Source organism: Hippocampus bargibanti, linkage group LG19 (genome assembly GCF_051943395.1).
Source record: "Hippocampus bargibanti isolate YZ-2025 linkage group LG19, ASM5194339v1, whole genome shotgun sequence".
Classification (NCBI taxonomy): domain Eukaryota; kingdom Metazoa; phylum Chordata; class Actinopteri; order Syngnathiformes; family Syngnathidae; genus Hippocampus; species Hippocampus bargibanti.
Window position 1 is genome coordinate 5036735 of NC_142752.1, and position 16541 is coordinate 5053275.

The window sequence follows — 16541 nt, forward strand, 5'->3', positions numbered from 1 at the left end:
AATACACCAACCCTTGTGAGGATAATCATCTTTAAAGTGGATGGAATGATTAATATTATTCAAATCAGTGGCGTTACGCAAAAGCATTGTTAAATCACCCCCACAGTTCCTTCAGCGCCCCACTCTGACGTGTGGCACATGGCTGGATTTTTTTTGGGACTTGCACTGGAATGTGCTTTTGGGAGAAACTTAATCCACAACAAACACAGCAGATAAAAATAGAAACAGTCACTCAGTCGGTCAGATAGACTTCAGAGGTCTTTGGTCTCTGCACAGCGTGGTGAGGCAGTGGAAATAACCGATAAATCACCCGAGTGAATATGGATTATCATTTAAAAGATTCTGGAATCTTAGTCTTGTCCTTTTTATGTTTTTGACTGTGAGTACTGCAGCGGGTCGCGGCTCAACGGACAACGGAGGTTCAAACATGGAGAACCTCCAGAAGCAGCTGGTGTGTCCCGTCTGCCTGGAGATGTTCTCCAAGCCCGTCGTCATCCTTCCCTGCCAGCACAATCTCTGCAGGAAGTGCGCCAATGATGTGTTCCAGGTCTGTGATGAAATCTTTTTGCCTATATTAACTAATAACTTGTTAAGCTACTATGTACACGAAAAAAAAAAACGCTTCGAGGGAATTCCTTACATTTAATTTTTGGGCAGGTACTGGCAACTGGCAGTATGTGGACCACAATCACACTATGAATACCCCCCTTTATTATTTATTATGTATGCATGTAGTTATTGGTTTCAACAAACCTCCCCCCAAAAATGTTGCAATCACCTCAAGTGGTCACTACTATTTTTAAGAACATTAATTAGATACTTAATTACACCTCACTGGAATCCGCAAAATATGAAATATCTACCACTAATCCCGTCTACCATCGTTGTAACAGTATAGTACAATGATAATAATTAAAGTACGCTACCTTTGACATTGCAGTCGTCCAACCCGTCAACCCGCAGCTCGACCAGCGTGGGAAGCCGCTTCCGCTGCCCGTCATGTCGCCATGAGGTGGTCCTGGACCGGCATGGAGTCTACAGTCTGCAGAGGAATCTGCTGGTGGAGAACATCATCGACGCGTACCGGAGACAACAAGATTCCAGGTTGGCTACTCGATGAAAAACCTACAAATAAAAATACAAGTTCATCACTTTCTAAAATGGCATGGTGGGGTGGATAAAGAAGTCAATTAAATAAATGTAACTACAAGAGTAAAATTATAACAAAAACTCCTTACAAACCTATAATTCAATTCCAAAAAAAAAATTCAATTCGATCTTCTATCAAATTAAGTTAATTCAGAACTATGAATAAATAATACGTATAATGATCTGCTGTGTAACCAAATCAATCATATGGAGGTTTGATAGTTGTAATAACCGACATTGCCACTAGAGGGCAGCATTGTAATCTTTTGTTTTCAATGCATTTCTCTTCACTGTTTACGTTTTTTGTGAAGAATCATATTTAATAAAATACTCTGGAATCAGATGATTTGAACCAGACACAAAACCTTACTTTTGGCCTCAAATATTTAGTCTAAAGTAACTACTTCTCAATGGGATATCGGTAAACAAAGAGTGTGTTATCTAGCTAGCTTTCTATTAGCTATTTATTGGCTAGCTCGCGAGCTGTCTACCTATTTGAGTTACTTCCGGGCGCTTGCGGCTGACGCTGCTCACGCACAAAAAAAACTTATCTTGTGCCTGTAAAGTGACCCTGAGAGTTTCGAAACCCGCTTATAAATGAAATGTATTATGATTAAATCAAATATATACATTTTTGCAAAATGATAATCATACTGTGATACCACATGTCCATCATATAAATGGTGATGAAACAATATTCAAGGGTCCTGTGAATATTGTGACATTTAAATATTGTATGATCAATACTGTCTGATAATTAGCCGTACTGGTCTGTTCAGTTGTTGTTTTGACCACAAAGAGTTGACGCAAAAGTGTAAAATAGACTTTTCTTTTTGTGTGTATTTGTTTGTGTCTGTGTGAGTTGTAGTCAGAGTGATGATGATGAGTATTTGTGTGTCACGTTCACGCTGACTGTCTGTGCAGATGGGCGCCGCCATCCCGTAATAAACGTGATTGTTGTCATCGGCCATACATAACACATCACGTTGATTCAAATGTCCTTTCATTCATCATTTCTCACAATATCAGCCTGATCCGATTCAAAATACGAGCGCTTCCACATTGACACCCCGTGACCGATGTGTGTTGTTATCTATTTTGACAAGCGCACTGACGGAATCTTGAGCTCACTTTGAACTTCCTGTCCCGGACAGGATGTCCAGCGTGAAGCCGGAGTCGCTGATGTGTGAGGAGCATGAAGACGAGAAGATCAATATCTACTGTTTGTCCTGTCAGACGCCAACGTGCTCCATGTGCAAAGTGTTCGGATGCCACAAAGAGTGTGACGTGGCGCCGCTCGGCAGCGTCTATGTCAGACTCAAGGTAGTAAATATATACAGTGATACCTTGGCTTACGAACTTAATTGGTTCCCAGACAGAGTGTGTAAGGCGAAAAGTGTGTATCCAAAAAAATAATTTCCAATAGGGAACCATTAAAATGAGATTAATCTGTTCCCAGGTCCCCATAAAACATAATTTTCTACTTTTTAATTTTGTAAGCCTTAAAACTACAGAAAATACATCTTTTTTATGCATAATAAGTGTGCGATGGTATTATAATTAAATACATAAACTGTACAGTATAATAAAGTTGTTTTATTTACCTTTGTGATGGTTGTTGAAGGCTTGATGGAATGGATAGATTTTTGCAGAAAAGTGTCTCAAGGAGGACAAAAAAAATGTCGTCAGCCATTTTCTTTTTTGGAGAACGGGCTCGTTTGCGAACGACACATCACTCATTGTGGCAGCAGCGTGTGTATCCCGAAAAATAGTTCATCTGCCAAGGTAAAATGTTCATCAATTTAACATTCGTAAACCGTAAAGTTCGTAAGCCAAGGGGTTCGTAAACCGAAGTGTCATAGTACAACAAAACATAATAAAGTGGGTAGGGGGCGGGTGGAGGTCACAAGCTAGTGGACCCAGTAGAACATAATAATATTAGGGGATATTTCGGATGCTATGGAACAAAATGGGACATGATTGAGAACAGAAAGGGTCCAAGGATAAAACCCTGAAGTACACCACTCCCCAGTCCACACACAGAATGAGTTACTGAAAGCAAAGTTTGGAGAAGGAAAAAAAAACATGACGAATGTCACCAAAACGTGAAGATGTGTGAAGGTCAGTGGTGATGAAGTCACACACACAGACACAAAAGTTTGCATGGACAGATGGCCATGTTGACATTTGGCCGCCATCGCGCATTCTGATTCACGCAATCTGAATTATTGTCCTCCAGGGGCGCCAAATTAAATGTCTCAACTGTTTTCTTTTTCTTCTTTTTTTGTGGTGTGTGTGTGTGTGTGTGTGTGTGAATATTTGCAGACAGAATTGAGTGACAGCATCGCCGGACTGGTTGCCAGCAATGACAACATCCAGGCTGCCATCACGCAAATGGATGGAATGTGCGACGCTGTTCAAGTAATACACACACTCACACACACACACACAGACACACACTACATCATGCATTTCTATTTGGCTAACTACGTCTGTGTAGGCTAAAAGTCGCACAGGAGTAATCCATCGATGAAAAGATTTCTTCAGCCATCACCTGTACTTCTTTGAAGGTGTCGGACGTTTCGCTCCTCATCCGAAGAGCTTCGTCAGCAAACAAAAGTTATGCTGGTAACTGGCCAGAGTTGTGCTAGTAACTTTGGCCAGATTTACCAGCACAACTTTAGTTCACTGACAAAGCTCTTGTGCTGGTAACTCTGTCTAGAGTTAACAGCACAACTTTAGTTTGCTGACGAAGCTCTTTGGATGAGGAGCGAAACGTCCGACACCTTCAAAGAAATACAGATGACGTCTGAAGAAACATTTTCATCAATTCCGGCCAACTAGTATAAATATACAGCGATAGAAAGAGAGGAGAATAATTCCTTAGTAAGCTGTAATCATATTAGTCTACGCAGAGGATAAAGAATATATGCATGCAGGTAATGTACGACTCATGCTTTTGGCCAAATATCCGTTGTTAAAAGGGTTTTTAACACAACGTACTGTGTAGTTGCTATTCATTAGCTAGCATGTAGTTTCGTATTAGCTGTTAGCATGACAGAAACAGACTTGTATCTCATATTTTTGCATGTGAGTCAGTTTACTCACATCTCAAGCCGGCGGCGGATACGTTTGGTCCATTAACACGTTTGTCGCGGTCAGGAGAACGCTCAGCACCGTCGCGAGGAGATCACGCGGCAATTTGAGGCTCTGACGGCAATCTTGGATGAGCGCAAGCAGGAGCTGGTGGGCCTGATCACCAGGGAGCAGGACGAAGAGCTGCAACGTATACGGCAACTCATCGGTGAGCATGGACAGAGGTTAGAGGACAGGAGAGAGCTGGTGGAGACGGCCGTGCAAGCGGCGGACTACACGCACGCGGCAGTCTTCGTCCAGGCCAGTTTTCTAAAATACTTCGCCGTCTGTCCATCCGTCCGTCCATCCATCTAGCTGAGTCGCAAAGCAGTAAGGCTTGTGTGCTGTTCCATTGCTTATCTTCATGGCGTCCCAATACTTTCGGCTTCTACCATTTTTGTCCTCATATTTCTTTTTTTTTCATCACGGGTGTCCCAATATTTTTGTCCTAAATGCACTCTGAGTGGTGTTTCACTATTTTTTTTTTGTCCTATTTTAACTTTTTTACAGAATGTCAATGTCATACTGGACAGGTAAGTTGTTCGTTTTGTTGTATTGTGTAGTTGTGACGTGTGTCGTGTTGTGTCATGTGGGTGTATTATAACCATTTTAGAAGACATCACTGTTTGTTTTAACTCATTCACTGCCAGACGATATGCAAAAAAAATATGTCCACTCCAGTGCCAGGGTTTTTGTCATTTTCACTCAAATTGCAGGACCCACAGAATATTGATTCTAAGGACGACATAAACATTCAATACAGCGTAAAAAAATCTTTTTTTCATCAGAAAAAAGAGTTAATTCCTAAGTGATGGGGAATAAGAAGTTATCATATTTAAAAGTTTCATGCTGTTATATGCTTAGTGTGACTCGAATACACGATTGAAGCGCAGACAACCTGGGGTCAATCTGAGGTCAACAGACACAGCTTGTTAAACTGTTATCTTCATCAAGGAGAGCTAGCCTTGGACAGAATTTAGGACTTGGGAAATTTCTTTATCACCGAAGCAATTTACGACTTGAAACTCCTTCACAGGAAGAGCTCATGAGCCAGGTTACAAATTTATCAGTTAATGGAAAAGACAATGTTTTATTGCTTACAGCTGTTCGTGCTTAGAACTCAAGAGGTGTGGTATTCTAATCGAGAAAACCATGTTTTACTAATGTATCACTTTAATTTGCATATACTCTCAATAAATAGCTTAGCAGAGGGCTGCAGAATTCAGGTGTCTGTCATGAAAGGCTGGGTCACCTGCCGGCAGTAAAAAACAATCTTTCAGGGTTCGAGTCTTTGTCCACAGTGTCCTATCGAACATCTCTGACACTAAGTTATATGGGTGTGGAGTTATCTGAGCTTGAAATGGGGGCGTCTGTCCAAAATACAACACAATACATACATATTAATTTATATACAGCTTTAACAATAGCTGAAACTGTAACAAAGCGCTAACATGGACACAAGGGATATTCTGCCCTCTTGTGGAAGGGAAAAACATTGCTAGAGGTCTGACCAGCGCTTTATCGGCACATAAGCATGAAAAAACAATGGCGCTCAACATCATATTTTCAATTCCCGAATACATTCGGGGATGGCAGTGAATGAGTTAAATTCAATCGGATTTTTTTTTATTGACTGTTGTATTATTTTAAAAAAATGCTTCATTTTATTTTTGGGTTTTATTAGTTTTAGTTTTTTTTAATACGTGGAGAATTTGTCAAGTGCAAGATTAAAATAATATATAAAATAAAATGTGCTGTCAGGATGTCGGCGTGCGCTCGCGATGTCAACGTACTGCGGCCGCAGTTGTCTTTCGACAACATGTGCCATTTTGTCATTGACGTGGATGACATAGCGGACATGTTGAACGACATTCATTTCCGAATCGGTATATACACACTTCACATCACATTGTCAAAAATTTGCCTTAGTAAAATGAGTTAGCACATGTACGTACCGTGTGTGTTGTCTTCCAGGTGAAGACGACGACCTCGAAGACGACTCCGAAGTGGACTGACAGTCTCCAATCTGCATGTTGTGGAGTAGAAGGTGAAGGTGGATGTGCACCATCGTCAATCCTCCATTTCTTCAAAAAAAGAAACAAAAACAATATATATCAATAATGAATTTCAAATTCTTATTTATTCCTCGTTCAACAGGACAACATGGGTCAAAACTCACATTTTCTCCTCATGGTCCCTGCTCTCCACGAGGTTCCTTCACTCCCGGAAGTCCCCGATGAGGTTTCTGCATTCACAACCTGACTGAAGGGGTCTGTGGATTTATTGTGAGGTTTTTGCAGGAATTTAACATTACTCTTTTTTTGTGGATTTTGTGTGTATTATTTTTGTTTTTGCATCTTGAAGCATTGTGAATAAAAAGACACCATTTCTTCTTGTTTCGAACTAAATCCGATAGACCAGGGGTGTCAGTCATTTTTTGCCGCGGGCCACATTGTCGTTATGGTTTCCTCTCGAGGGCCGTTATGAATTTGGGAAACCCATTAGAATGTTTAAATCCCTTCAAATATTACATATAGAGCACGCAGCAAATTAATGAATAACTCTTTTTCAAATCTGAAGTCAAGAATAATGACTTTTATTGTGGTTGACATCCAAAAATATGAAATTTTGGCTCAGATTTTAGCAATCATCATGGAATTTAACAAGTTTGATTTTCGCGGGCCGAAAAAAATGATGTGGCGGGCCGGATTTGGCCCGCGGGCCTTGACTTTGACACCTGTGTGATAGACTCATTTGAATATTCCATGTTTAGCAATCACACAGCTTTAGGCCAAGCAACGATTACTAGAACACAAATAGTGCGGCAACACATGCGGATAGACATCAAGATCCTCACAGGCATACACACTCGATGTCAACAATTAATATTGTAGCTTATTTGTAGTTATGTCATGATCTTGTCACACAGTAGAAGATGAGCTGATTAATTCATTATGATACACGAACAGCGTAATTATTATTTTTTAAATCATGTTATTAAGGAAAATATTATGCAATCATATTTTTCTTATGCGAAGCCAAAAGGAAAAGAATATTTTTCTTAGTAAAAACATTTTTTTTTGCTTATGTAACGGATTAATAGCATCTCCAGTCATTTCAATGAACAAAGACGATTTGGTGATAGGACGAATGAAACGTGGACACAGAACAATAAATCAATGTTTGAGTCAGTCAAGATTTTGGAGCGTTTTATTACAAAATCTAAATGACAATGTGACAAGATTCAACTATTTTTCTGTCTTTTCCATTTTCTGATGAGAGTATAAACAATTAAGTCGGTGGAACAAAAATCAAGATGGCGTCTTACGCCACCTTTTCAAGGTCACCCGCTGGTTTCAAGGTGCCGCCTCTTTATCTCGTAAGCTAGTTTGACTACCGTGGTTACGTGATGTCACAAACCTCACCGCCTTTTCTACTTTCCAACCTCTTCGAGTACTTTCCGGTTGACTTTGGCGCGCAGCCTCTGCTCCTCCGTGCGCGCGTTGTGCATCATGTTTCGCAAGAGGTGAAAGGTCAAATCGATGGATAGCGGCGCATAGTCCCTGCGCGTCTTGAAATTGACTGGCTCGTCATCGTTTCCAATGTCATCCACCTCATTGTCATCATCATCTTCAGTTATCTCTTCATCGTCTCTCGGCATCCTCGCCAGGGAAAGCCGCGGGACGCCCAAGCCCAGCAGACGGGCGCCGACATCACCGCCGGCCGCGCTGAGGAGTGTCCGAGGGCGGCCGGCGGAGGAAACAGGAAGCGGAGAAAGCAGCACTGACATCAGGAGGGATGAGAGGAGGAAAGAGCAATACTTCATGTCTATATACAAACACACAAAAAATTGATTCAGTAAAAATGAGGTATTTTTTTCTGCCTAATACTGCAATATAATTTCAGTGTATTTTCTGCACTATAAGGCGCACCTAAAAGAAAATATTTTTTGAAACGTTGACCATGCGCCTTATGTATGGAAAATGTTGTATATAATATATCATTCATCGAAGTTGCCCCTTATAATGTGGTGCACCATATGTATGGAAAACATTTTAAAATGTCATTCATTGAAGGTGCCCCTTAAGTATGAAAAGGTTTTTAAATGTCATTCGTTGAAGGTGCGCCTTATATTCCAGATATGATCATTTAGCTCAGTCTTACGCAAAAGGTAAAAAAAAAAATACATGCATATATAGAAAAATGTGCGTATATATATGCATGCATATATATAAAACATAAAACACCAATGGGAGAAAAAAAATAAACTACAAAAATATTATTTAAAAATGTGAGATTTTTTTGATTTAAAAATTAGACTAAATTAAGTCTGGAAAAATAAAAATAATAATAAATTAAGTTTAAAAAAAATGTAAAAAATAAGAATAAATTAAGCATGAAAAATAAAAAATAAGAATACATTAAATCTGAAAATTAAGAAATAATAATTAAGCCAGAAAAAAAAGAATAAATAATAAATTAAGTCTGAAAAATTAAAATATTAATAATAAATTAAAAATAAAAAACAACAATAAATTAAGTCTGAAAAATAAAAATAGATGAAGTTTAAAAAAATGTAAAAATAAGAAATTAAGCCTGAAAAAAAAAGTATTCATTCAATCTGAAAATAAAAGAATATGAATAATTAAACCAGGAAAAAAATATACATAATAAATTAAGTCAGAAACATTAAAAAAAATAATAATAATTAAAAATAAAAAACAAGAATAAATTAAGTCTGAAAAGTAAAAATAAAAATAGTTTAAAAAATGTAAAAAATAAGAAATTAAGCCGGAAAAAAAGAATAAATTAAATCTGAAAATTGAAAAAAATAAGAATTAACCCAGAAAAAAAATAATAAGAATAAATTAAGTCTGAAAAATAGAAAAATAAGACCATTAAAAATAAAAAACAAGAATAAATTAAGTCTGAAAAATAAAAAAGACAAATAAATGAAGTTAAAAAATGTAACAAATAAGAATACATTAAGCCTGATAAAAATGACATCTGAAAATTAAAAAAAAAAAAAAAATTAAGCCAGAAAAAATAAAGAATAAATTAAGTGTGAAAAATTAAAAAAAAAGACAAAATTAAGTCTGAAAAATTAACAATAAATAAGAATAAATTAAGTCTGAAAAAATGTACAAACTAACAATAAATTAAGCCTGAAAAAAAGAATAAATTAAATCTGAATATTAAATAAGAATAATTAAGACATAAAAAAGAATAAATTAAGTCTGAAACATTAATAAATAAGAATAAATTAAGTCTGAAAAAAAATTAAAATAAAAAAAATAAGAATAAATTAAATCTGAAAAAGAAAAAGAAAAAAGAAAAAATAAGCCTGAAAAATGTCAACACGTGGTGCTCACAGGTAGACTATAAAAGGCCGGAGAATGTAAAAACAACACAATCAAATTGAAAAATATTGGGGAGTACTTATGTATAATTTTGCCACATCCATCCATCATGACACAAATGACTATAAAAATCGATGATTTGATCTTTGGTTTTAAAAAAAATACACAAAATCCCAATAAACATGTATCCAAATTTTCTTGTCACAATGCTGCCAATTTGTATCATCTAAATGTAATCAAATCCATTGATTTGCAAACAGCTGCAAGGATATTACTCATATTATTTTTTTTGTTTGATTCAAATCACATATTAAAAATGAGAGAAAATTACACTTTGTAGGTGCAAAAAAAAAACTTACTTGTGATGTTCCTCTTCCTTGTGCAGGCTCGGGTATCCGTTGAGGTGCGCTGAGGGTCTTTGTGCACAATGGACGGTAAGCACGGCGAGTTTTATACACACGGTCAGTGATGTCACTCAGACCGACAACACCCCCATTCCCCCTCCTTCACACACACACTTTGTTCGACACTTCCGATAGCACATCTTGGATACATATTATATTTTTGGTTCCAATCTAAAAGATGAGCTGGAATAATGTAATTTATCACGTGACATGGTAGCCTTTTCCTGGCCAAGTGTTGATGGAGTCTATCTCATCATCACGCATGCAGAATGTCAAATGCTGATACACACTCGCACCCATGCGCACGCACAAAAATAAATCAAGTCTTTCTATTATTGCGTCTACCAAACATTTACATAAGAGCACTTAAAAGAGAAATTAATTTTTCATTGGTGAGATGATTGGTGTCCGAGTACATGTGCGTGACTGAGTATGGAGATGTGCTTTAATGGGTATTTTTCTTCCTTTTTTCCAAGGATTGCTGCAAAATCTATTTCAGGTATGTAATGTATTGATTTTTTTTTAATTCACATTGACCTCTGACTACATTCAGTATTCACAGTGGCAGCAAATTGTCAAAGAAAACCATAAACACAAAGAACTAAAACTAGTTGTTTTTTGTGACACAAACCAGTAAGTGAGTGTGTGTGCGTGTAATTTCAATACTTATTTGCCTTAAATCTGCCATCCGGCCATGGAGCCGTGATTCCACTTGATCAAGTTGAATGATGATGAGCAGCAGTGTTTGCATCTGAATGACAACTAGCAAACAAACAAAATGGCGGTCGTAGCAGATCACAAGACGTTGGCCTTCCATGTCAAGTAGGAGTTCCAGGCCACGGCCACGACCTGGACCACAGCCAACCTGAGAGTGTCAACAAATAATAATAAACAAAAAAGATGTATCCAGAATTTACCATTAATAATAATAATAATAATAATAATTTTCATTTATAAGCGCCTTTCAAAACTCTCAAGGTCACTTTTCAGTCACAGTATAAGTTTTTCTGTGAGTGAGTAGCGGCAGCCACACGCGCCGGCGGCGTTCACTCAACCCGGAAGTAACACAAATAGATAGCAAGCTAGATAGCTAGCTAATTGATAGCCAATGGATAGCTAATAGATAGGCAGCTAGCTAGGTAGCCGTATAACTAGTAGAAAGCCAGCTAGATAGCTAGCGAGCTAGCCAGATAGCTAATAGATAGCAAATAGATAGCTAGCTAGCTAGATAGCCAGCCGGGTAGTAATCATAATGTACTCTATTCATTGAGGAGAATGAGGGCAAAGTGGATCAAAGGTGGAGTAGAGTATTAATACAAGAGCCTCCAGAACTAGCACATGGTATCGGGTCAGTTAAGACTATTTTATGACATGGATTTTCTACGTGAGGAGATTAAGGGCATTTGGGAGACTGTGCACTACAACGCTTTATTACCAAAGATGAGGCATGGCAATGAAATCAACTAACATTGTCATTCGTCCCTGTTGATTTGTCATAGAAGAGATAATGGGGCAACTGCAGCCAATTGGAGACCGTGGATTATGATCAAGCTACCATTACCATTCTACCGGAGACAAATTGCTTGTGTGTTCTACATACTTGGCAATAAAGATGATTCTTATGTGAAAAAAAATTATCTGTGAGGAGACAAAGGTCAAAGTGCACCAAAACGGAGAATAAGGAGTAGGATGCTGACCTGTGATGCAGCGGAATGAAGTAGAAGTTGGCGATCTGCACCGGCGGCCATAGCTGCGACACAAAAAAAAAAAAAAAAATTACACATCAACAACAAAGTTGACTTTTAAATCAATGAAATATGATTGAAAACTTACATAATAATTGGCGATAAGCGCGTCGGTGTAGTCCTGCGATGACATCATAATAACAACGTTAACACACGCGTGTGTGTGTGTGTGCAAGGTGTCACGTCGTTGAAGGTCACACATCGTGTATGGCGGAAAATGAAAAGTTGAACATGCAAGACTTTTGCTCTCAGAGTAAAACACGTTTCTAATTATCAGCCGACAGTTTCCATTTGGATTATTTTCACGCGTCATAGCAGACGTCAACATGATTTGAGAACGGGACACAAATATTACAATGAGGCGGCGATGAAATGTTGCGTTCAAGGACGTGTCATCACAAAAAAGGCAACACTAGCCATTATTCCGGACGCAAATCCGTCCAACATTCCAAACCGTACCGGAAGACTTTAATACAGTGATGCCTCGGCTTATGAACACTTTATTTTACGAACTTTTTGACTTACGAACATTAAATTTGCGAAAACAAATATTGGCATCCGAACTAGTTTTCAGCAAACAAACCACACAGGGCCACGGTGGCTGGCGGACTAGTTTTCCACACCCGTTTAAAATGCAGACGTGGTTTGCTATCAAGTGGAGTATTTCTGCTATTATGGGACCAAAAAAGACCGCACCACAGTTTAGTGTTAAGCCTAAAAAGACAAAGAAAATAACAGTCGAGCAGAAGATCATCAAAAAACACGAACAAGATAATAATAATAATACATTTCATTTGTAAGCACCTTTCAAAACTCTCAAGGTCACTTTACAGTCACAGGATCAGTGTTTCTGTGGGTGAGCAGCGGCAGCCACATGCGCCAGCGTTCACTCAACCTGGAATAACTCAGATAGAAAAGATAGCCAGCTAGGTAGCGAGCTAGATAGCTAGTTAGCAAATAGATATCAAATAGATATGTAGCAAGGTAGCCAGCTAAATAGCTAGCGAGATAGCTAGCTAGACAGCGAACTTAGCTACCTAATAGAAAATCGGTGTGTGTTTGTGTTACTTAGCATCCCAGTACCAGTATGCTAACTCGACCATTGCTACGTGTGGCTAAGGGTGTTTCCGTGTTGTCTAAGCAACGGTCTCAGTCAATAGAAGAGGTTGAAAAACCTCTGTTGATTTGGATTAACGAAAAGCAGCTAGCAGGGGACAGTGTGAATGAGAGTATTATCGCAGAGAAAGCACGGCAACTTCATTAAGATATTATCAAGTGGCAACTACATCAGCGACCATCACAAAGGTAAATAAAACGACTTTATTATAAAGTAAACTTTGTTTATTTAATTACAATACAGTAGCACATTTATTATACATAAAATAAGGTATATTTTGTGTAGTTTTAAGGCTTATTTAGTAGAAAATTGTTTTTTGGGAAACCGGGAACAGATTATTCTCATTTTTAATGGTTTCTTATGTGAAATAAATGTTTGGTGGACGAACTTTTCACCTTACACACACTTTCTGGGAACCAAATAAGTTTGTAAAATGAAGTATCACTGTATTTGGAATGGCAGTAATCAGAATTATTTTAACAGCTAATGGCTACAGATGCCACTGATAATAAAATCATGTCATGTTTTCATTTTATTATTATTTTGAATGAGTTAGCTATTTAGTAGTAATAATCGGCGGTAGCCATTTTGAGTCCACCAAGCAGCCCACAATTAAAAAAAAAACTAAAATGTGTGGAAGGCAAAAAAATACTTGTGTACATCCCATGTTTCATAACGCATAACTTTGCAGTCTGCATTAACGCCAACCAAATGGCCTGACATGAAACAAATTGAGTATTTTTCTGTGAATATCAACAGCGGCCATTTTCTGGCAGTCAAACATCAGCGCGAGTGTGTGTTTGATCAGCATACTCTTTGTCATTTGCTTTGTGTCCCGCGTGACATCACCAGTTGCCCGCCACTCGGCGTCAATAATTGAGCAGAGCGCTGTTTAAACAAACACACAGACATTTAATGTGTGCCAACACGTCTGTGATAGCTGCAATGTTGAAGTTACATTTTATGTATTTTTTGCCATGATTACAAACATAAAACCTTTTTTGAGGAGCGTGTTCCTTCTGTGCTGATGTAGTTTTTTTCTTCATATGCCAAAAACATGGATGTATGGACTAAGTAGGTACACAAAAAAAGATGACAAATGCCTCACCCGGCGCAGCTTGGCAACGTTCTGCTCCACGCTCAGCCCGTTCAGAACTCCTGACAGAGACAGGAAGGCCCCCAAGAAACACGGGGCGAAACACAGCTGGGCACAAAAAGACAGAAAATGCTTGGTGTTGATTTGATTTTTTAGTTTGATTTATTTTTAGTCTGGCATGATGACAACTTCTGACCTGATCAATCAGCATCTTCTTCATGGCCGCACTCTTACTTCCTCCGACCACAAGGGAGTCTAGAACTTTATACCAGCTGCCGACAACCGGGCCCTTTAGAAAGGAAATCACAATGCTTAAAATGTCAAAAACTATGAAAAATAGATTGTTACATTGTCCATTAATTGTTATAAAATTCTTATATTGTAATTAGGAAGTTTCAAACCTGGACTCATTACCAAAGGTTGTTAACCTCATTTTCAAAATCCATTCCAAAATGGCCGCCTTAAGTGATTCGGGAATTAGGGATTCGGACCCTCACCACAAAGAAGAATCCAATGCCCATCATTTTGGCGGTGCGTCGCACGTCATGTTGAGCGAGTCCGCGTCGCTCGATCAGCTGCTGTGAGATGACGTCGCCCACGCCCACCAGAGAGCCTGCGCGAAGACACGCCGGGCTCAATGTGAACAACAAAATACCAAATATTGAACGAAATAATTAAACAAAAATATAATCATGAGGTCCGTTTGCACTGCTCCACCCTGACATCTGGATTTTGGTCTGTTTAACCGCCACTTCACTTTTTGTCTTTCTCTTTCTTTCTCATTTTTTTAATTTAAAAAGTGTACTTGAGCCGGAGCTATCAGACAAAATGGCGCCACCGTGTGGACAGCATGAGGACTGAACTAATACCAAAAAAATTAAAGACAATTATAAAATAAAATAAAAAAACAACACATAAGGGAGCAAAAAGTGAGCAAATAAAGAATACCCTGACGTTGAAAAAAATGACCTGTTTTTTTTTTAACACAATAATCAGGTTTAAAACAATGACTTTAAATGAAGAGTGTTTTTCACAATGTTTGGAGTTCATATGAGGGGACTGATCCAACTTTGATTTTAACGTGTAACAATGCTTTTATCCTAAGAGAATGTTAATCTGTGGTGCAGCCACTAAGCATGACTGTGTACAAATGTGCGTACGTGTTGCGTTCAAAGTTCTTTCCCCTTTGTTGACTCTTTAAAAATGACGACTGAGGTGAAAGCTAAGCAAAGACTGCCTTTCTGCGTCCGTGTGCAAGGCAATGTGCTCACCTGCCGTCACAATCTGCACCGTCCAGGGGTACTTGGCCATCAGGGCCTGGTAGGACCGCCACAGGCCCGCCATTCTCACTGTGAAACAAAAGAACACAGAGCACTAATGTTGTCATTAAATATGTGCTTTTTGGAACAAGTGACACACTGACCAAAAAAGGATGTAATGTATGGAATAAAGTTCTGAACAACCGTATAAGTGGTAAAAAAAAGACATACATATGTTAAGTCCTGGTTTATATCTTCATGTTCAATTATAGTACAGCTCTGATGAAATAAGTGTTTGCATCATGCTAAATTTAGGAGAAAACTTAATTGAGGCGTCTCAACGTGACTCCACTCATTCTCGGCTGATAATAAGTGACGTTTTGCCGTTCATTTAACTTGTTCAACCGGTGAATAAATGCATTTACTGCAATTTAAGCAAAACTTTGATTTAGCACACAAGATGGTTGTCACAGATCTGTTTTAGACAAAACTACGCCAAACGAAGTAGCAGTTTGCAAAACCAGAAGGGAAGCAGTGGTATTCTCTGAAAAATCGAGTGTTTTCAACAACAGACTTGAAATGTTTATGAATGACATGCCAACGTCACGTGCAGCGTCACGTAAAAATTGGGGATACCGTATTCTATAAACGGTTGCACGAGAGCGATTTTATATTTCTATATGGTCAAATGACAAAATCACCACTCCGTTAATTAAACATCATGATAAATAATCGAAATGTTTACATACCTCTTTGCAAAAACCTCACTTTGCTGAGACTGATGCGTTCATGTACCGTCAACGGTCCCGGCAGTCCGTCAAATGTCACTTGAAAAAAATACATAGTACAATTTCATTGGTTTCAATATGAAAGCAAAAAAAAAAAACCGTATACCAAAGCCATTAAATTCTAAATAAAAGTTAAAAAAGTGTCATCCACAAATTATGCCGATATCGACTGCAACAGCATAATACATTCAAAGTAGGATTATGTTGAAAATAGAATAAAGTATTTCGAACAGTCCTCATTTAGGGTACATTGTCATTAATAGCAAAATAATATTCGAGGTTCTTCACCTGAGCTATAAAATGTGTAAGAGCGCCTACCTTTTAAAACCAACACTTTTAATCGCACAACACACGTCACATATTTCCGACAAAACTGAAAGCCCACACGGCAATGAGACGTTGGTCACTTCCGCTGTATTCGGAAAGTATTCCGCCCCCTGGTGGACAACATCAGATTTTTAAGCATCAGGGTTCTAAAAAGAAAATTC

At 38.3% G+C, this 16541-nt stretch overlaps 3 protein-coding genes across 6 annotated transcripts; 1 reads left to right on the forward strand and 2 right to left on the reverse strand.

Moving 5' to 3' along the window:
- Positions 1-134: 134 nt before the first annotated feature.
- On the forward strand, positions 135-6677 carry trim54 (tripartite motif containing 54). 3 transcript variants are annotated; one of them, XM_089022380.1, is made up of 10 exons: positions 135-280; positions 393-547; positions 941-1104; positions 2304-2472; positions 3475-3570; positions 4312-4545; positions 4795-4817; positions 6046-6170; positions 6259-6331; positions 6442-6677. In XM_089022380.1, the coding sequence occupies exons 2-9, from the start codon at positions 428-430 to the stop codon at positions 6297-6299; spliced, it is 972 nt and encodes a 323-aa protein (XP_088878506.1). In that variant the 5' UTR covers positions 135-280; positions 393-427; the 3' UTR covers positions 6300-6331; positions 6442-6677. The 3 variants fall into 3 exon arrangements, with proteins under 3 accessions (XP_088878506.1, XP_088878507.1, XP_088878505.1); XM_089022379.1 differs by having other exon boundaries at positions 204-547; XM_089022381.1 differs by lacking the exons at positions 6259-6331; positions 6442-6677 and having other exon boundaries at positions 195-547; positions 4312-4614; positions 6046-6163.
- Positions 6678-7033: 356 nt separating this feature from the next.
- ucn1 (urocortin 1) lies at positions 7034-8755 on the reverse strand. Its single transcript, XM_089022579.1, has one exon. It carries the CDS (start codon positions 8108-8110, stop codon positions 7718-7720), a length of 393 nt encoding a protein of 130 aa, XP_088878705.1. The 5' UTR covers positions 8111-8755; the 3' UTR covers positions 7034-7717.
- Positions 8756-10475: 1720 nt separating this feature from the next.
- mpv17 (mitochondrial inner membrane protein MPV17) lies at positions 10476-16449 on the reverse strand. 2 transcript variants are annotated; one of them, XM_089022577.1, is made up of 9 exons: positions 16372-16449; positions 16015-16092; positions 15278-15355; positions 14504-14619; positions 14203-14295; positions 14019-14114; positions 11882-11914; positions 11746-11798; positions 10476-10810 (listed from the first exon to the last, which is right to left on the reverse strand). In XM_089022577.1, exons 3-9 carry the CDS (start codon positions 15348-15350, stop codon positions 10765-10767), a joined length of 510 nt encoding a protein of 169 aa, XP_088878703.1. In that variant the 5' UTR covers positions 15351-15355; positions 16015-16092; positions 16372-16449; the 3' UTR covers positions 10476-10764. The 2 variants fall into 2 exon arrangements, with proteins under 2 accessions (XP_088878703.1, XP_088878702.1); XM_089022576.1 differs by having other exon boundaries at positions 10476-10913.
- Between the last annotated feature and the right edge of the window lie 92 nt (positions 16450-16541).